Source organism: Fistularia commersonii, chromosome 5 (assembly GCF_037954325.1).
Source record: "Fistularia commersonii isolate RoL2024-O1a breed Wild chromosome 5, RoL_Fcom_v1.0, whole genome shotgun sequence".
In the NCBI taxonomy this organism is placed as follows: Eukaryota; Metazoa; Chordata; class Actinopteri; order Syngnathiformes; family Fistulariidae; genus Fistularia; species Fistularia commersonii.
Window position 1 is genome coordinate 13891938 of NC_141288.1, and position 22196 is coordinate 13914133.

Here is a 22196-nt window from a genome sequence, read left to right on the forward strand (position 1 = left end):
TATTTTTGGAATAGAGAAAAAAATCTGAAACTACTGAATCCTATTCTTTTTTGAACATCATAAAATACAGACCGTTGTCTTTTGTGCCGCCGTCTTCAATCGTCATCTGCTCAGCCAGTTCCGACAAAGACTCGTCGATGGTCTGACTCGAGCGAAGAGTTAACGACAGACGCTTCTTAATCCTCTTCATCTTCTCCATGACAGGGCAGTGCACGACCTGTGTGACACAGAGACAGAGTATGGGTCAACATCCACTTGCCACAAGCCATAACCATTCAAAAGAAAGGCTTGCTGTAGGTGCTGTTGTGTGTGAGTGTGTGTGTGTGTGAGTGTGTGTGTGTACACAAGGAAGGTTTACCAACACCTTGTACAGTCCAAAATAAAGTCTCACTTCATGAATAATGTAAAGCTACTTTAATATTCATCCGCTCTGCTAATGGTCCAACAACACATGAATAACTCATAAACAAAGCATGAATAATGAATGAACACCACAGACTTGAATACGCACTTGAACTACATTTACACAGGGAGGACGTAAATGCATTTTAATTGAAGGAGAGTGTCAAGTTGGTCGGCGGACACACAAACACACCCCTAAGCAAACAGAGTTTTGTCCTGAACCACAGCGTTTGTGTTGTGGCACCAGTCGACTAGGTCACAGGAAACACCTTGTTCAGCCTCCCTCAAGCCTGTTGCTGCTCATTGTATTACTGTGCTAACGCCTGTTACAGTGTGTGTGAGGAAGGGGCATGCTTGGTGAGTGGAGGAAATGCAGTAAGGAAGCTGCAGCTGAAATACCCCGCCCGTCCAGGCTGACCTTTGGCAGAAAACAAGATGACCTCTGCTTGTCACATCTCTTTCCTTTTTTGTCATTCCCCTGTTCAGCTGCTTTGTTTCTAGTGCTACTGGCTTATGTCAGAAAAAAAGATCAGACTACTTCTAGTGGATAGTGACCTTGAGTCATAACTGATTTGGTTTAAAAGCTCTTTCAGTCAATTGGTGATAAATAAAATTCTTTTCAGAGCCTCACTTTACTGGATTTGATGGAGCAAAAAACAATAATTTGGGATAGAACAATTCATCCACTGACATTGGAGCTTTGTATAAATATTTTAGATTGGGATATTTTTCAACACACTGGTCAAAACATTGCCTCTAACAACCAGCTGCATGGAATGCTAGTTTGGAAAATTGACAGATTTTAAATGGAAATCCCCAAATCAGGCTCTTGTTAAACTCTAATGCTAGATAAAAAATATCAATAAAATATGGTCGTCAAAACAGATCTTAAAATCTCTATTCTAAAAGGGGATGACTAGATATTTGGGTTTCTAAAGGTTTAACCCACCTTAAGAACAACAACGAGATGCAATAGAAACTATAAATATAAATATAAAGTAGGCAGTGGTCACAGTATGAATAAAATGGTTTCCTGTAGATGTGAATTGTCTTCAAGTAAAGAAACAAAGTCCAATTGTCAAAGTAAGACAGAAAAACAAACAAAATTCATACTTTAAAGTTAAAGGTAATCTGCCACCAAGTTCTTCCTCTCAAAGTCAAAGCAACTCACAGTCAGGAACCAGATATCTGTCTGCTTTCACACCCCTGTATCATTCATGGCACTGTCTGCTGTCACTTACCTCATCAATCAGTGTCACTACCTGTAGCCGCTACAGCAGACAATCATACAACCACAGTGTGTCCTTCTCACACTGTGCAACACCAATGGAAGCACCAAATCTTTCACCATTCGCCCTGGCTGTGCCGGTGTGTGCGTGCATGTTTGTTATGATGACCTGGATTCACTCTCAGCAGGCGGATATTGGTCTAATTAATTCCCAGCAGGTTACAGACGGGAATACTATCAATCTTCCGTTTTTATAAATGAATAATAATTTTTGTATTTGACACTATGTCAATTTTATTCTATCTGCCTTTACCAGTAAAAGTCCGACAACCACTTGCAGAGTCTAAACACAAAGATAAGCTATATGCTCTATATGCTAAGGTAGTTCAGTATTGCCTGATTAAACTTTTCTGTCATGTCTAGCTAATATTTTGTGCTAATTTACTTGCTGATTTAAAATTAACTTGCATTTTTTTAAGTAACGCACTGACAGTTTCATTTATTTTAAAAGAGAATTCTTTGTAGCAAACCAATGTAGATTTACAAATCGGCTACTGTATTTTTTATTGTTTTTTGGGGGATTATTTTCTTTAATTCATGGCAGATTTGTCATTAATCTATGGATGCTTTCTTTGGTGAAGGTAATTTCAATTTAGTTTTTTTTTAGCTTCATAAACACTGATTTCAAGGAAATTACTGGTTCATTATTAATTAATATTTTGCAGCTTTTTATCTGTGGTTCCTTAAAAATAAACTTTGATAGATAGAATTTTCCCAAATAAAGCTAACCAAAGATTCAGAATCTGTTAAGACAAGATTTATAACTTTTTTCATAATTGTTATCTATTGAAGTATGTTTAGCTTTAGAGATAAGCTTTACCAAATATTAACCTACTTTGTGGAACACATTCCACTTTTTAAAACAGACAAAAGCCTCAATTTGAAACTATCAGTTATGTACACAGAAATTATAAAGTGGTTGATGATAAAGTTAAAAAAGAAACTTGGATGCGCTTCAGATAGGTTATTTTGCAATGCTAAAGTGGATCTTTTAGAATGCAGATGTAAAGACAATGGGTGCACATGCACATGTGCGCACACTAGGGAAGAAAATTAAGAAGTTTAGTTAATGGAGCTGAATATACAGCCTGTAAAATCCGTGTGCACATTTAAAATGAATAAAATCTCAAATGTTTTCCACCACCACCCACCCCACACTCACACACACACACACACACAAACACACACACAATGTGAGATAAGCACTCTTTGTCTCCCTTGCAGGGACTTGTAACAGAGCCGGGTGTTATCTGTGCAGCAAACCAAAACAAAGAGACCCATGTGATGTCTGTGTGAGAGTGTGTTCATGTGTTCAGTATGAGCATGTATTAGTGAGTACAGCATCTGGCATATATGAATGAAATATATGTGGTGGGATTACACATGAAAAGCCTGAGCAGTCTGCCAGCGATTGAAAGACAGAGAGAAAGAAGTGAGCCCCCCACCACACACACACACATATGTCTCATCATCAGCATCTCCAGATATTCTTTATGCACATTTGACCCACATTCCTCAAAAAACCCGAATCCATCACTCCTCTGCCCCAACCTGGAAACACCCCAAGTGCCCTGTGGGTAGTCTAGAAGAGACTTCAAAGGGCAAACAACCAAGGAGAGACAGCGACTGATGAGGCCTAATTACTGGGCTAATAACCCCCCCCTCCCTCGCACACACATAACTGCACCTTCCTTCCTCTCTTGTCTTCAGACATTCTCACTGCAGCTACAGTGTTCCTTCTCCTTACCCTGCAGTATCAGGACAAGGTGATGAAATGGAAAATGTGGCTTTATATCTTGATGTCAGGGATGCGTGAATGTGGAGGAGTAAGAAAAAGAGGAGCGGGGGAAAAGAAGTAACGGGAGAGAGAAAGTGAGTTCATTTTGGCGAATATAACCATAATGGAGTTTTTGTGTTTGGTTAAAAGCCATGAAATCACACAGTGACTGGAGGCATTTACAGTGCCACGACAAAACGGAGAGGGGAAAAAGGGCATGGGGGAGGGGGAGAGTTTTGTCCCAATGCATTTTCTTCTGGTGGTGTGAATGAGCCACATGGAAATACTCATTTTATGTATTTTGCCACAAACATGCAGACTGCTACAAGTCCTTATAATACTTGGTTAGCTTCCCAAACCAACTTTGTAGGTTACATATCTAAAAGGATTTTTTTCAGTGCAAAAATTCAAACACCCCAAATTTTGGGTTGAATACAGGCAGAGAACATGCCACATGCCAACACTACCAGGTAGATATTGATTTGAAAAGCATAGTGTTTTTGATGGTCCCGCTGGGGCTAAGTATGTCATTTTACATCAAGAAAAAAAACAACGTTTTTTTTAAAATGCTGGTTTACCAAAAAAAAAAAAGGGGGGGGGGAGGACCACCTTGTCATGCTCTTCATCTGTGCGGATCATTGTTGGTGATTTTGGGGCGTGCAGTACTGATATGTTACTTCTTTCAAATACAATGGGACGGCAAATGCTTTGTTGAACAGCACAGTGAACATTAAAATAATCAGATGGACCACAGTAAACATTTATGATTTCATTAAACTAGAAAAAAAAAGATGAGACTAAGAGCGGGGCTCAGAAAACAGTGTTTGAGGTCCTGCAGGTCAGTAGAGCCACCCCTTGGGGTACTGCCCTTCTTGTTTGTCGAATCTCTATTGCTTAGGAAAGACAGCTGATTTATATAGTCAGTCAGCTGCTTTTGTATCAATATGATGCACAAGGAGGGATGAATATCTGTCCTTCAGCCCTTCAATCTGGCAATATCTGGTTAATGCAACAGTTCTGCTAAGGCTACAAGGAGTTGTGTCACCAATTTTCTACTGCCAAAACTTTCTGTTGTCCTTTTCAATTAATATTCCAACAAAGTATTCAACCATTGGAACTCTTGGTATACCTGGAAAGGGGAGAATACATTGAGTAAACATGAAATTTAAATAATTGCAACTCTTACTAAGAAATTCTGATAAAACAAATAGTAATCAGTAAGTTTCATTGTGAACGCAATAAATATATGTAGATATATAAATATGTAATAAATTAAAATATTTGGGAAATAGCATTGTCAGGCAAATCAACAGTAAAAGTAATGACACAGCAGTTAAAAATAGATTCCAAAAATAGTATCACTCATATGAGAATCACAGCACTTTGAAATACAAAGAATTGGGTCTTTCTTTTGTGCAGAGGACATAAGGGAGTCAGGATGAGATGCAGCTGAGAGGAAAATGATCTCACATATCAAAGAGATCTATTTGTGTAGGGTTATGCAAGAGGCTGTATTCATACAGAAATTATTTTAAGGCAATAATATGCTCCGCTACTACTGAAAAAAGCTATTCACATCTATAATATCTTTATCCTCAGCATGAACATGGGCAGAATGCAAAAATGGCTTTTGACACCACAAATGTTGCATAAGCAGCCAATCCACATTATTAGAAATTCTTTTACTGTGAAACGGACTGAGTCAGAACTCGATCTTTGTACCAAGGCACTTCCAGTGACAATCTGGCTGGTGTAACAGACATTAATACTGTATGTGGAAGTGCTGAGAGGGCAGGGTTCATTAGGGCTGCAACTGCCTGAAATATTTTTTGGAATCCCTACTGGCATTTTATTCTACTGATGGAGGAAAATTAGATGGAATTTCAGATGGAGGACTTTTAGATGATATTTAAATGACTTTTACTCATTTCTAGATAACTTCTTGGTAAAGACTTCCCTGGATTTTTTTTGCCATCTCTTTCTGTTGTTTTTTTTGGCAAAAATCTTAAACATGTTCCCTTATGAGATTTTTTTTGAATTTCAAAATAATCTCCATTGTTATGTATTTTGTGGGTTGATGACTGGCGAATCTACATTTTTTCCCAAGACTGCAGAATACTTTTTCAGGACATTGTCTATGTGAATTTACCCTAAATAACAATAGTGATATTGGTTAAATGTTACACAAAGACCCAACAACTACAAGAACTGTTCTCTCTCAAACAATAAAGAACCCAGAGCCTCATTTACAGTAGCTTTGACCTCTGTTCAAACACCCCCTTTGTTGTCCAAACCTATTTAGAAAAACACCACTGAGTCACACCAGTAGTGACTGGCGTGATCCTTCATTACCAGGAGCATGGCCACTGTAATTTAGCATTGAGCTTGTCTCTCTGTCTCTCGCTCTCGCTCTCTCTCACTCTTTCTCTCACACACAGCCTCCTCAGGCTGTAACTATATATCAATCCATGGTTGAAAATTGCCTCCAAGAACTGCACTATTTACCCTCCTTTGAAGCAGCTATTTCAACAACTACAGCCCTTGGCTTAATTTTAAACCAAATTTAATGTTGAAAATACTGGCTAGAACTATGTAGTATGGAAATACAAAAATGAGTTTTAATATTTGTAAGCTTAATGTTAACTTATAGCAAACTTTCTCTGTCGCTCAAGTCTTTGTGACAAATCCCCATCACTTTAACATAAGAAAGCTAATTGTCTCTGCAGATTTGGTATTGGTCGGATAAGCAAGCGGCCTATATAAGAGCCACGAGGACTTGATTCTCCTACGATAAGGCAGTTTTAGATTTAAACAATGCCGAGTAGGCAAATCAAAGCACCTTTAGATGAGACGATTTCAGTGCAGCTGAAATGTGACTCCTTGCACAGGTGTGGATTTTTCCCTGTACATGAACGATGATTTTTGGGCCCGAGGGGCCGGGGGGCTGTGCATGGTTTGCAGTGCCTCCAACCAATCATTGCCCTGCAAAGGTTTAAAGATCACAGCACAGACACCATGGAGTTCCCTCTTTTATTGCCAGTACATATTACATTCAGCACCATGATCTATGATGTAATCCACCTCACAGGGTTTCACCTGTCTAAAAGCTTTAGGGTGAATGCCTCTATGCATCTGATATCTCCCACTTGCAGTTACGAACCTTCCTTAAACATGGACTTTTTAATGCTCAATTTTACCGAAACTACCTTCCCTGTGAACTCCTATAATTTAATTATGATATGGTTTTCCAGTTTTTAATCTGGTAGGAGAGGAGCAGCTCTTAGGCCAAATGAAAAAAAATGCATTATACATGTTTTCTAATAGGCCGTTTTCAATTTATATGATTAATGGGATTAGTTTATAATTTAGTATGATTAGTTTATAATTTAATACAGTTCACCATTATAAAAGCAAACAATTTTTATAGTAATGCACCGCTACCCTTTATCCCTCTTGCACAGATTCTGGATTTATGAAGTCTACCACTACCACTGTCACTTGGGTGTAAACTCAACACCCCGGGACTCAGATGCCTCCCAAGCCTTTGGGACAGGAAGCCCTGTAGAGCAAATAGTTTTCTAGTGTTTATTCAAACAATTACCACTCACAGTTGGGGGGTCGACACTTTTTTCTTTGAGCAACAGTAAAGCCCACCATTACTGAGCTTCGATGTTGTTCCATCCTGAAGATGATAGTGGAGCATCCTACCCTGTTTAATCAGTTCTGTATATGACAGCACTCCTTTGGTGTTAATTCTGCTGCAGTGAACGGTTTCAGGGAATGTGATGAGCACTGGAGTCCAACAGTGATGCAAGCAATACGAAAAGTGTTACATCAAGCCTGGTTAGCCTGCTGGAGACTCAACGTGTTTTCTGTGACTTGATAATTGCACAATGTTTCAATCTGATTTAAGAGAGATGTATTAAAAAGTTCCTTCTTTGTAGAAGCATGAAAAAGCAGCTATGTACTAAAGTATCCAAAGATAGAGGTCATTTTGGCCTTTGTCAGAACTAAAGGGCGAATTAGAAATAATCAAAACACAATTTTGAATTGAAGAAACATTTGATATAAGAATCAGTGTTCGGTATTTCAAATGTCTTTGCAAAGCATAAAAAGAAAATGCAGCAAAAAGCAGAAAATTAAACAGATTCCGAACCAGTTGAACTCCAAAAAGTATAGTCACAGGCATGGGTTTGTGCAGAGAGGCGGACACACACACAAACACACACACACAGTTACGCCAGTATTGCTGCCCGGTGCAGTGGACTCTCCACTGAAAGGCTCTTTTGTTTGTTTGTGAGAAACTAAAAAGGGGCTTGAGCATGACTGACCCAGAGGGGTGAGCTGAAATAACCCTGGTTATGTGTGTGCCTGAATACACACAAAAGGCTGCAATGTTTATATTATTAGAAAATGATGAAAAAATGTCTTCAAGTGATGTGTAGAAAAGTAAGAAGAGATTCTCAGGAAGTTTTAATGAGCTGTTATGTAAAGCATATAAAGGAGACCCATTGTGCTCAATTTTATTGCTAGATTTTTCATATATCAATCCTTTACTGCTCATATCAATCACAACTCACATAGCATTGACATTCATGGACACCTACCATCAAACTGACAGGAAAGAGGAACAAAAACAAAATTATGGTTTTAGGGACAGTCTAAGACAGGTGTCTCAAACTCATTTTACCTGGGGGCCAGTTTGGGTGAGACTGGGCCACATCAGGTTTTCCACAAGAAAAGCTTTGTTAAAAAAAAATTACAATCTTCTCAAATCTCTTTATTTTTTTAACACAAAATAAGATGGAAAAAAACAAACAAATTAAGATTTAATAAGAAAATAAACCAATCAATTAGTAATACTAAAAATCTTCTCCTTTCGGCTTTTTTTGTCGCCACAGCAAATCAACCTTCTCCATCTAACACTATTCTCTGTATCTTCCACTCACAACCTTCATATCCTCTCTCACTACGTCAGTAATCTTCTCTTTGGTCTTTATCAAGACCTCCTTCCTGGCAGTTCCAATTCCAGCATCCGGCCATCAATATATTCACTATCCCTACTCTGTACATGACCAAACCATCTCAGTTTGGCTTCTCTGACCTTGTCTCCAAAACATGTAACATGTGCTCTTCCTCTGATAGACTAATTCCTGATCCCATCCATAATGGTCACTCCAAAAGAAAACCTAAGCATCTTCATCTCTGCGACCTCTAGCTCTGCCTCCTGTCTTTTTGTCATTGTAACTGTTTCTAGGCCATGCAATATTGCTGGTCTTGCCACTGTCTTGTACACCTTTCCTTTCATTCGGGCTGAAACTTTTCTCCATCCATTCCTACCTGCTTGAACCAGTCTCTTCACCTCTTTTCAACACTATCTGCTGAGAGTGCATCACGCTACAAATGGCGCGATGCAAATAAAAAACAATGAGCCACAAATAACGGTGCGACCTTACAATCGGTCCGGGTTACCGGGGACTGTTATTGCCGATGGACACGTTGCTATGTGACTGCAGACTACATGAGACTGCATTGAGTTTCTAATTTTTCTTTTGTCCCGCTGCGTACACATCACGTTAATTTATTTTGTCAGAGAGAAAGACCTCATATTAACTTTGTAAGTGCCATTTACGTGTGTGTGTGTGTGTGTGTGTGTGTGTGTGTGTGTGTGTGTGTGTGTGTGTGTGTGTGTGTGTGTGTGTGTGTGTGTGTGTGTGTGTGTGTGTGTGTGTGCGTGTGTGTCCCGCTAGGCAGCAACTTGAAGTGTTGTGAACGCAGAGCTCTGGGATGAATATCCGCTGTACCCAACTGAAACGAGGCAGCCAGCCAGACACGGAAGAATTCCCATCATGGCAACGCTGCTGTAACTGTCACTCTTTCAGAAATGTTTCTGTGCTTGCACCAAGCCCGGCCGATGTCCTGCCCTGAGAGCCATATACCCCACCATGATTGGTAGGTTCGTTCAGCTCCGCGCACAAAACTGCAAACTATTGTCCCGTGGGCCGCGAGTTCGAGACCCCTGGTCTAAGAACCTGTCTCACGGGACATTTTTAAATACCTAATTTAGATTATGAGAATCAAGGCTAAAGACAAAGAAAATGCATTAGCAAAAATGATAAGAACAGTCCGGTACTAATACTATGACATTGTGCCAATAACTTGCAAAACATGAATCTGATATATGTTCTGACTTGTTTTCTTTATACCAGTGCTTCATGTTTTGATGACACTTTTAATAACTGTGCTTGAGTACAAAACCTTTATTAAATGTCAACGATGTTTTTAGAATTCTAAATTAGTTGGGATCATAAACTTACTGCCTGCTGATCTTTTTCGTATCAGTGCATGACTTTAAAGATGTTCACAATTCATTGATTTTGGTCAGTCTATTATGCAAATATTCTCCTAAAATAGATATAAACAAAATCAGAATCCAGAAACTGGAAAACAACAAAGCCTAAAAGAGCAAGAGGAATGATATAGAGGCTTAATGGGTAAGATGGGAGGAATGAAGATAAAGATGGAGAAGAGGAAGGGCGAGCTGGAGGGAAGATATTATTTGTAGGTTTAAAGTCTGCAGTGTCTCCCAACTGAATATCACCCAATGCACACAAATGTAAACACTGCATGTGGTGGACCTGGTCTCTCTGCTGTGCAAGACATACACAAACATAATGCCCACATGGCAAAAAACACTAGCAACTCAGTGAAATAAACATGCCAAGGATTGATTGCACGCCAGACGCCACAGTGTCATCTGTCTGCAGAGAGAGGAGGGACAGTCTGTATGTGTGTGTTTGTGTTGGGGGATGATGGTTTGAGGTCCTGCCAAAGGTAGGTACAACACTATCTTCCAATTACAAAACATAGATGATCAGTGCATGGCCACTGTAATTTAGCATTAAGCAGGAGAGATGATCCGCTCTTATTTTTTATCAGTGCAAATATTGTATTAAATCCAACGCACACACACACACAGTTTTGATGTAAACTTGTATGATATGGTTGACATGGTTGATTAATATGATCAACTTCAGTGTTCTAAGGCTTTACTTTCCATTCATTGGACAATAGAAAACATGCAAACATGTCCTTCCATGGTGTAGAAAAATCTGTTTTTCTACACCATGTAAAATAAAACTTTTATGTAGATTGAAGATGCAGAGTCAGAATTTTTTTTTAATCTTATGTGGATGCTTCTGACCCTTTTTCAACAAGAGACAGACATACATAGGAGCTGAAAACCAATTCTGATCAATCGCCATTTAATCAAGCTCAGTTGAATAAGCATTCAAGAGTTTAGTATTTGTTTAGTATGGCTATTGAATGTTTCATTTTCATTTTTCAACTGTTGTTTTTGCTGTATACTGTAGATAATATTCATGTAAGAATGTATTTAGCATATTTACATGAGAGGAAGTCAACTAGGAATTTATGCTCCTGTGTAAACAAGCCCACCATTACTGCATACATATACCTATGTTTGTGTGTGTCTGACTGATTAACTACATTCAACTGCCAAATGACATTTACAATCCTTTTTTATGGTACTCATGTGTATTATTGGTATGGTATGAAAATCAGATACACGTAATAACATATTGTTTGGAAAAAAATTACATTTGCTGCTATTGCAAGTATATGCAAAACACCTGTGTTTGTGAGGGAAACACTGATTCCTGTTTGTCCCTTGAAGTTTTTCAACACCACTACATACAGAACAGTCCAAATAGAAGTCCTCTGTGCCACGTACACAAAAACAGACACACACCTGAGAGAAGATACAGGAATGTGTGTTTTCCTGTCTGTGTTAGGTTGGTGAATCCAAACACAGAGCTGAAATTGGCACATTCCAGTGAAGAAAGATGGGAAATTGTATGAATAAAGTCTGCATTAGTCATGGAGTGAGCAAGCTTGCAGAGCAGTGCATTCAACCAGATGCAACCAACCTTTAATGCTTTTAGTTTGAAAAGTTTCACGGAAATGACAAGGTCATTCAAGTTTTCAGGCAAATATGCCAACTGACATTTCAAAATTACCTCTGCGTCTCATGAGATCCACTGCAGATGCAGCTGCACACGTCCAACACACAAGAACAGGAGTAACCGCGGAGAGATTTTTCTGTGTAAAAGTCCATCTAGTCATCTGAAAAGCCTCCTTGCATTGTCACTACAGATTCTCTTCTTCCTCCCCCTCTCTTTGTTTTATTGCTTGCCATCGTGCAACCTCTTTCTTGGTCCCCACAACTTCTGTGAGCAGTTTTCAGAACCAAACCATTCATTCCAGGGCCTTAGGAAACAAATGTTCTCACATCATCCAATAATGACCTGTGATCTTCAAGATCTAATAAGCTATTTATTTTGCAATTCAAGAGTTGTAATGCTAAAAGGTTTTTAGACACAGCATTTCTGAATGACCAACTTTGTGTGACATTCATAGTGGATTCCTACAAAAGAAGATGAAATCTGTCCTTCCTAAATAGGTGGGCGTGATTGCATTATTATAGCTTATTTTAAAAGTTCTTTAAAAAACTTTTAGTATATTTGTCAAATAACAGTATAAAAAGTTGGGCCCTATATTCCGCAGTTTACAAAAACACAAGTATTACAATACAGTTAATTGGAATATTCACCATCAGCCACGTTTTTCTCTTGTCAGCATCCTCAAAAGCATTTCCATCCTGTGAACAGTTATCATTAACCTTGTCAGAATGCTGGATTTCTGAGATCACAAGTTCATGGGGGCAAACTACCACACTTTGAGTTATCTGTTTATGCTCCACCAAAAGTACATAAGCCAATGAGCATCTTGAGACGGATTACTTGCTCCTAGTCTGCTTTCAGTGTGACGGCAGCAACAATCATCAATGGAAGAAATTGGATTATTTCTGGTCCAAAAAAATAAACAAAACCAGACAAGAGAATCACTCAAAGGGCTTTTGATAATAGAAAATGTATTTTACTGGTTTTACATCAAGCCTCAGCTACAGTAAGGCTGAAGTTAGCCTGTGTTAGATAGTGATAGACAGATGGTCCAACCACCTGCCAAGTTTCTCAAGGTGCCTGGACTTTTCCAGACTGTTTCTAACTGGTTCTACCCAGATGGTTCTGTATAACAAACCATCTGGTTTATCGGGTTGTCGGGTCACTGCTGGCCTACAAAATAAAGACAAAGAGCTCATGTCCAGCTTTGACTGAGTGTCCCTGTTGTTACTTGAGTTTCCACTGACTAGGTAAAGAGAAAAGTACAGCATGAAGTGTTACAAAGGGAAGAAAAAGCTTTTCTGGCAGCCTGATCAGCCTCTAATCTAAGTTGAAGGGTGCTATGTCTCCTTGAAAGCCTGTCTTGTGTTTTCCAGCTCTATGTGGCTGCTAAAGCAGGTATGGGATAGTTTTTTTCTTTGTAATGTTTATTTGAAAACTCAGATAATGAGTCGTTATTAAAACCGCATTGGAGCACCCGTGTGTCTGCAATGACAAGTCTTACAAACAGTCAGTGCACGTCAATGATTGCACTTCTTGTACGGACTCATCTCACTTGTAAACTCCATTGCGTTACAAATGATATTACCTGAGCAGGTACTCTCCTTCCTGGACATCCAGAAAAATCAACGTGAGCTGAGCCAATGTGGGGAAAGGATGCCCCTCACAAATATGTCTGTGATAAAGGCCTAGAACACTGTGGCGGACATACAATGAATAAAACAAATATTTAGTCGGGTGATTTCTGGAAATACGGTAAATTTTATAATACAGTACGGCTAATATAGCTTTAACCCAGGGGGCACAATTCTTCTTTTTGGTACTCCTCAGATGTTTCTCATTGACATAGTGAAAAGGTAAAACATTGTGGTTTTGCATGCATAGTTCAGTGGGAGAAACTTTCTGAAGTACTTTGCTGTTTGTCTGCAAGCATCATATTGCTGGCAAGACTCGAGGAAGATACTGTAACCAGTCATGGAAATATCTGGCACAAATCCTATTAAAGCTGTTTCTGCTGAAATAATCTGAAAGGTGCGGGTTGGCTTTGTATCCACAATACCAAGTATTTATCCGCACTGCAAACAATAAAAAAGAAAGACACACACACACACACACACACACACACACACACACACACACACACACACACACACACACACACACACACACACACACACACACACACACACACACACACACACACACACACACACACACAGTATCAATGTAGATTTTGAAAGATTTTTTCAATGTGAATGTGATACACTTGAGCTGGTGACAGTCTTTTCCAAACAATCAGAAAAAACAGGTACAATTTTAATGAAGCAGGAATTATTTTTTTTACAAAGTTTCGGGAAATATCGTGAAAGCTATTTGGTCATTTTTGAAAATGCTGACAGAATTTTGCAAAATTCATTGATGTTTTAGGGTGATTTTTCATGACTAAGGCAATTTATTTCTCAAAATCAAACACTTAATTATTTTACTTTCTACTGTTGATGACATATTTCACTATTATTAAACAGTTATGACTGACAGATAACATCTATGAGCAAGAGTCCTTGGCTTGTTTAATGTCTTGAAATTTTGAAGAACACATTAGATATAGATGTTACACATTAGATGTTTGTTATGGAAACACTGAAGTGAGTCTCCATTTCAAGTCACAGCTCACAAACCAGGTCCAGGTCACCAGAGGTGTTCAAGATGAATTCATTTTTCTGTTTTCTTTTCTTTTTTTAAATCATTAATGCCACTTTGTCATCACCTTTGTTACCATTCCAGATATACCCTGCTTAATTTCACTCTGAGCTATTCCTCTTTGGTTTTTCTGTTTGTCTGGTCAGAGCTTTATGTAGTGGCTCAGTTTGTTCAGCACTTTATCAGTGCTCATGCGTGTGGCTTCAACCAGATTACATCAGATTATTAGACTGTGTTCAACACGTATGTAGGGTTACTGACCTGGAAGGGCTGTGACCTTTCAGATAATAATGAATGACATACAGTAACTCATAAAGTAACACCAAGTGAGGTCTAAAGAGTTTTTGATTACTGTGGTGCTGTTATTGATTGAATTATTTAGAAATGACTGAATTGAAAAGTAACAAGGTTAAATTTTCATTCTTGGACTCAGTTTCTGTGTTACCAACTCCTGTGAAACATTGCACCGACTGCAGAAAACATCTGCCAGTCAGGCAATATTTAACCCACCAGAAAGAAAGGGAGATTACAAATTTCAGATTAAAAGGAAAACCAATTTTACCAAAAAGAGTGGAATTTATAGAAAGAGAAAACAGCAGGGTTAGGAAGGGCAACAGGGTTTCGGTTTGTCTTAAACTCTTGGAACACAGGGGCTTAATAACATCCATATCTGCAACAAACATAGTCTGAATATGTATTCAATGACATGAGCCGTCTTACTTTGCAGTCAAAAGGCAAAAAAATTTTGCTCGAGTTGAGTGGAAATCACTGCTTTTGTAAAGAGGCAGGCATTGAGTAACATGAACCACCCGACAAAGTGAAAGTACAGCTGAGGTGTACTTGGCACCAACTTCACCACTATTGTATAAATTTCCAATCTTGTAGTCGGAGCTGAACAAAGTAAATAGTTATTGTAGCAGTAAATGGAAAATTAGCAACAATGAAACCAGATTGCTACCACCCATAGCAGCACCTGTTTAGCGCCTTATCTGGAGTCATTCAAAGCACTCTGGACTGAGCTGTATTTATTTAACAAATAAGTCTATGATTGGGACTCAGTCAAGTTTATAATTCAGCTCTACACACACTACTGTAGAGATCAAGGCCATGTGTGTATGAACATATAAGTACAAGGAGATCCAGATTACAGAATTATGATTGGGCATAAAAACATTTCTCCCCATTAATGGGGAAAGGGAAACGAGCAGCTACAAAAATGGTAGATATGTCGTTTTGAGAGTTGCAAAGGTTTGAAAAGAAATCAGTTTCACAATACATTTAAAAGATTTTTTGGTAAGCATCTGAAGAAGAGCAGATTTTGCTCGAAGCGTCACGCTATAATACATTTTCTTTACTCTAAGTAAATTAAATTATCTAAGATTTTGGAGCACTCTTGGTGTGCAGTTTTTCTTCAAACCTTTGTTTCGTCGATATTTTTGATCTCACACCCATCCCTAACTAAGCAACGGATATGCGTGTTTTTCTTGTTTCTCAAGCATTTTGAGAGTTGCAACCATTGAATTAACAGGTCTTGCTCCATGGATCAAATACGAGACTGTCCTTCAATCAAGTGCCACCAGATAGCTTTACATTGAGATGACTAGTGGTCTCTCCTCAGACACTGTATCCTCATGATATTAAACATGATTGAGACATTTGTGATGCTAGTAAGGGCAAATGTTGGCCGATGCATTCACTTGAAGCAGAGATGAGCACAAGGCAAAACTAGTCTACTTACTTCATTTCCAAATATTTTCAGTTTATTAGTTATAAAATAAACACTGGTGAGACATCGCCTGAGGGTGTTTCTCAGAGTTTCCCTGCTCCCTCTGCAGCCAGATTGTTCTTCACATACTGTACACAGAACAGTCTAACACCTGAACACACTTTGAGGAATCATACGAAACACTCCTAGCTAACAAAGCTAACAAAACGCTATTAGATGACATAAGAAAATAAGTGGTGAGATCACATGTGTTATGTAATAAGTTATTTAAATTTGAAATATATCATACCCTAATCTGGAAAGTGAAAATATAGGCCATAACTGCAAAAGACACTTGTCACTGCTGTGTGTGTGTGTGTGTGTGTGTGTGTGTGTGTGTTGTGTCACAGGAAAGCATCTACTGATATTGAGCATGTGCATGGAGTGCTTGTTGTCATCCTGTATGAATGTGTTTGGGCGTCAGAAGGGATGTTTGGCCTAGTAGGATGATATGAATTTGTTTGTGTGGAAAGGAGAAAGTCTAAATGTGTGAATATCTTTGTTCATTCACATAGTTTCACATTTAAAATGCAATGCTGTATCTCTACAGACACAGACACATGCACGACTGAGGTGTGTATGCACACACACACACACATACAGACGTTCATGTTCTTGCTGAACACATTATTCATGGCTCGTCCAATTGCCACATGAGTACATGCAATCGTGCTCTGCCAGATGTGTCTGAAGGGTTCAAGTTGGTGAAGGAGATTGGCTCATAATCTGGAGATTAACCAGTGGCATTGTTAGAACAGCGACAGACAGGGATTATACACCACACACACTCAGTACAAATACACACTGCACTAAACTCACATCATGACACATTCCTTGCATGGCTCACATAACTCTTCTCTTGAGTGTGAGTTCATTTTGTACCCTGCCCACACTAATTGTACTTCTTCACAAGCCCTCGAATTAGAAGGGCCCCTAAAAAACAATAATTACAACTTCAACTACATGATGCCAACCCTCAGGCAGTGCAATGACAAGAAGGCGTTTCCCACCGGGCCTAGGGTCCTCAGCAAGTCATCACCTCTGATTTTGCTACTGCTTTTTGTGTGACACTTAAAGAAGTTTCCTACAACAAAAAGGTAAGGAAGAGAAAAAAAAGATCGTACTGGGTAATGCACTAGCATGTGCATGCACACGCACACATCCGCAGGTGGAACTAAACAAAACACATTGCAACATAAAATCATAAACAATAAAACAGGGCTGAACTCAAGCGAACAATAATAAGGAATGCATTTGGGTAGTAAAAATTTTCAATCTGATAGAAATGCAATTACTAGGACCCATTGCAAATCAGTCAAAATACACAAATACAAACACTAATTCTGGAGTGCATGGTTTTGATTCTTGTTATACTGGTGTGGGGAGGTATCACTGGGTCAGGCGTCAGTAAGAGTATAATGTTAAAAAAACTTGGGCCGGATCAATGATGAGCACAAATCCTAGTTGCAAGGCTGTCTTCCGTGTTAAGAAAGGGTGTATGACTCGTGAAGACACTCACTAGAAGATTTTATATTGTCAAATCTGTTGTTGTTTGGGTCATTTGGGTTTCTCTGCTTAAGGTGAAAGACATAATTGAGCATATCTCACAAAATGGTTTGATATGTCTGATAGTTCACAATGAACCAAAGTGTATCAACTGCCTTTGTATCGAATTAAACTGTTCTATACCTTTCTTGCGATAGCAGCAGTCACTGGCTATTGTGGACAACTCACAATACCAAACGGTGTCATTGCAATATGTTTGGTTAGCTGCATGGTGGCCAGTTCAAATGTTAATCAACAACCATCCATCCCTCTCAAGCATTGCGCTTTTAATAAAAAAATGTATACTCTGACTTCTTTGTCATAAGGGCATTAAATGCACTGAGGATGAACATGAATTGAGTGGACAAAAAGGAAACATCTTATCCCAAAACAATGAAGAAGGTCTTCAAAATTAAGGTACACACTGTACCAAAGTGTAATTTTCATGTTCCAACGTTCCAGTAATTAATCAGGGTGGGAGTCTTTCATATCTCTATTTTCATTTTAAAGGGGGCCAGCTAAACTGCATTACATGCAACCACATGTTAAAACAGAGGCAGTAGAATAGATTTTGTAGAAGCTAGTTAACAACCCCAATATTTTATAAACATCAATAGCTTGGTAAATGGCACACCAAAATCTTCAGATTTGGGATGTCAGTACCAAGAGAGAAAACGATGAGGAGGATTTATATAAGAGACACATTTTGAAATATTGGTTAAAATGTCAGTCAGTATCAGTGTTATGGCTGCTCCCCTGATCCCTTCATTTTGCATTTGAGGTAGCTGGAAATCTGCTGTTGCATCTTTAGGAGGCGATTGAGGGTGTGAGGGATGTACTGCGTTAGGATATAGAGGGGTGTGTCTGACCAAAATAGTTTTGTGGGTGTCAGAGAGAAGCAACGATGAATCAATTGCACTTTTAACTTTAGTATAAACTTTCTAGATTTCACATTGCTTACTGTTTTGGTTATCTACAAGTTGCATTTCAAGACAAAGTCAAAATTCTCTAATTGCAAGTCATTTTATTTGAAAATTTTCTGGTTTGCTTGCTTTTCTATAACAACAGGTTGAATATGTTTCAGTTGTGGACAGGTAGATTCATTGTTATGTGCTTGAACACACATGTTTTTTTTTCTTTTTGACCTTTTTCTGACATTTTATGAGTTAAATAAGACATTTCTTCAAAAATTTGCCAATCATTGGAATAATATGTGGTTGCAGTCATAAACTGCTGGCTTAGATTTGAGAAAAAAAATTAATTAGTTGTTAGCTTTTAAATTTAAAAGGACATTGTTTTCATACTCAGCTTATTGGTTTGAGTTATATGGTAAGAAACAATTTTAATATATATTTTTTTTACCTAACATTAAATATCTCAGGGTTGCAGAAATTTAAGAATGTAAGAGTTTTTTTAAAATTTCAATGACTTAATAGACCAATCAACTACCTGATGAACTGAAAAAAGACAAATGAAGCAATCAAAATAATCAAAATAATCAAAATAGCACCAGCAGCCCTGAACAAGAAGCATCAACACATTCCCACACAAAACAATACACACTGAACACACCATAAGATACTGTTCATTTACTGTATACATATATTAAAACACGGACACACATTCACGCATATACATGAGCGTGGTTTAAAATGCTTGCACACATACACAAAGGCACAGGAGCATACAAAGAGGTGTGCATACAAGAAATAAGCACACCTCTCTGATCAATAAAACATTGCACAAGTGGGGCTTACATAAACCAGAGCAAGAAAAAGACACCGAGGCAACTGCTGGTCTGGTTGTCAATAGCAACAGTGTTTCAGAGGATGATCATCTGTACTTGCAGTCAGTTTTGCTGCAAACCACTGTGCACCATACCCTGTATAACACATTTATAATAGTACTTCATGTTTCAATGTATATCAACCAGAATCGTGGTGTCTCAATTCTGAGATGATCAGCAGTCTGGAGAACATTTTAATATACTGCAGGTCAGTCTCCTCAGAGCATGAATGGGGACATGGCAATTTAAGAAACTTACATATGCAGTAGTTTGAGGGCTTGTAAACAGAATATTCAAGAAATAATGACGTGCTTACATCTTTCTCTTCCCGCAATTCAAATTAACCTTCATTACATCTTAAGCGGTTAAGGTATTTTCACATGGCTTTCTGTGCAATATCAAAAGCCCAAGAAATGATAAATGATAATCTATCAAGACAAGCTGCAAGAAATTTTGATCTTTTAACACTTTCAATAGACAGTCCACTTCATCCTGATCTATGAGGCACTAGAGAAAAAAAGAAAAAGCCGAAATAAACGAGGTGTTCACATAAGCTATAAGCATTCAATGCCCTCTCCCGCCCCGCTGCATGTGGCAAAATGTAAAGACGGATCAATAAAAGTGCTGCTATATGGCCCATGGACATGAGGAGGGGGTTGTGGGAGTAATGACTTTGTCCTCTGGGGGTATATCACTCTCCCATTCAGCAGCCTGGTTTTAGATGTGGGTCAGACCACGCTCATGCAGACACAAGCACACTGAACATCGAGTTGTTCAGGATGGAAGGACAGTGGATGTAAATTGAGGTCAAACAGCAGTAGAAGGACAATAATGATGAAGAAAGTCACAGGCTGATGATAGAATCCAGTAAAAGTAGCTCTCAGGTCCACCTCAGACCTTGCTTTCAGGAACACAAATTAAAATCATTATATTCAGAAGCTCTCTGTATCTGCTGATGATCAATGTGAAAAAAAATCTAATAAATTGAGGGTGTCTCCTCCACGCTGAGGAGCAGTTTTATTGAACATTAAGTGATTTCTACAGTTAAATAAAAGGAATCTGACATTGGAAAGGTATGATTTGGAAATTGGAAATTTAAGTAAAAAAACTTGGGTCCTCAGCATTAGATGTTTTCCTGTTTTTTCATTTAATTTCTTGCCAGTTTAAGAAATAACTTCTTGCTGTATTAAAAAGGCATTTCTTGTTGGTTTCTAGGTAATACTCTGTTTTGTTTAGTTTTTTTAAACGTGATCAAATGCTATGTTGCCAGTATTTTCCTTGATTTTGACTCCTACAGGAATTTGTTGCAAGTATGAAAGATTCTTAGCAGCTTATTGATGTACTCTGTAAAATTCTGTACACTGTTCAATTAAAAATAGAAAAATCTAAATCCTGGGCATCCTGGGTATTTGATATAAAACGAATCTCTTTCCCCCGCACTCCAACTTTTAACTCTTGTTAAAACAGGGCTACAGTTGTAGTGAAGTAATACAAAAGCATTTGCAGGTCATGGTGACAAGCAGCGCAAAATGAAATCTTCAGAATAATCCAAACAATCATACAGCAGATGTTTAGGGCTCGGTTGTGAAGAGGAATTGTCAACACTTGATGAGTACTTGACTTGTTTCAAATGTATCAAAAACAACAATCTGACGAAACATGTGAGAAGGATGTGTGTTGCGTGATCGAGATCTGGCAATTCCAGACGACTCTTTGCATACTCTGATTTTCAGCTGATAATGTGACATTTGCCTCAGCCCTCTCCTGTACTACAATGCTTGCGGTTGGTGATTCCTGTAACACATGCACGTATGAATATCCTGCTACTGCAGGGAAGACAACTGTCTGCCAGGGTATATTTTATGTAAACAAATTAAAATGCTACCAACCCTCAAATACAACCCTACATATCGTGGACATTCTAAGAACATTTCAGACATTTAAAAACTTTTTATATTTGGGAAGAAAAATAAAACGGAAGGCAGTGTTGTAATCTGAACTACAGCGAGACATTACAAGCATTACTCTTACAGTTGTCGTTTCCTCTATGTTGTGATTGCCTCGCACACTGTTCGGAGTTAGTCTTTCGTGGCCGAATTCACTGGAACGTTACAGCATGTTGTACCGGACAGCGGGGACGTTCTCCTCCTTATGCCATTCGAACACATTTACCTGAAATGGTGAATTCCGTCGTTTCAAGCCAACCCTCCGGAGCTGCCTGGGCCCGGTTGCTCTCCTCTGCGTTTAACCGCCCAGTGAAGCAACCAAAAAAAAAAAAAAAAAACACAACTGTTCTTTTGCGCGCTCGGTTCCGGTTCCAAAGGCTCCGGCGGGGAAAGAAATAATCCTCCCGAGGCCCACGGAAAGATGCGGTGGGTGTGAGGAAGGAGGGCAGAAGACCGAACCCCCCAAAATGTCGCTCGTATGGCGGCTAGAGCGGTTTAAAGAGGCAGGAGGAGGCTCTGCCGTCGACAGAGGAGACGGGAGGATATTCGCTAGCAGCTATCAATTGCTAGCACGTAGGAAAAGAAACTACTTCCTGTTGCTGTTCAAAGTAAACGAATCGTAAGTGATCCGTGACGTAGTTTTTGATTAACATTTTCAACGTAAAAGCACCAGTGACTATTTCCAGTACTGCACTGGAGCTACTGCAAATATGTGATTTTATTACATGTTCTCATTTATATTTCGCAACTTTGCAACGAGGTTTTCAAGCAAGCTGTTACTTTTTCCCCCGCGGCAAAAATGTTGAAAATAAAGTGCATGTGCAAAAACCAAACAGTTTTGTTTGGCTGCGTTTACTTTTAGATGCAACCAAAAGCAGTGACTTTTTTGACCTGTTTTCAAAAAATTCTCCCGAGTTTTTAATCACGAAAGTCAAGCAGTCGAGCCTAATTTAAGATGAGGCTTTCTGCAAGGTTGGAACATGCCTATATAGGTTATACGGTGCG

The 22196-nt window shown here is 38.8% G+C and overlaps 1 protein-coding gene across 2 annotated transcripts in view; it reads right to left on the reverse strand.

Moving 5' to 3' along the window:
* The window catches only part of cdk17 (cyclin dependent kinase 17), a 48976-nt gene extending 27258 nt beyond the window's left edge, over positions 1 to 21718 (reverse strand). For both annotated transcript variants that reach the window (XM_086146939.1, XM_086146938.1), the window contains exons 1-2: positions 21418 to 21718; positions 73 to 217 (exon numbers count right to left, since the gene is read on the reverse strand). In XM_086146939.1, the coding sequence (XP_086003065.1) occupies positions 73 to 199 (127 nt within the window). In that variant the 5' untranslated portion in view covers positions 200 to 217; positions 21418 to 21718. The remainder of the gene's footprint in view (positions 1 to 72; positions 218 to 21417) is intronic.
* Positions 21719 to 22196: the final 478 nt, after the last annotated feature.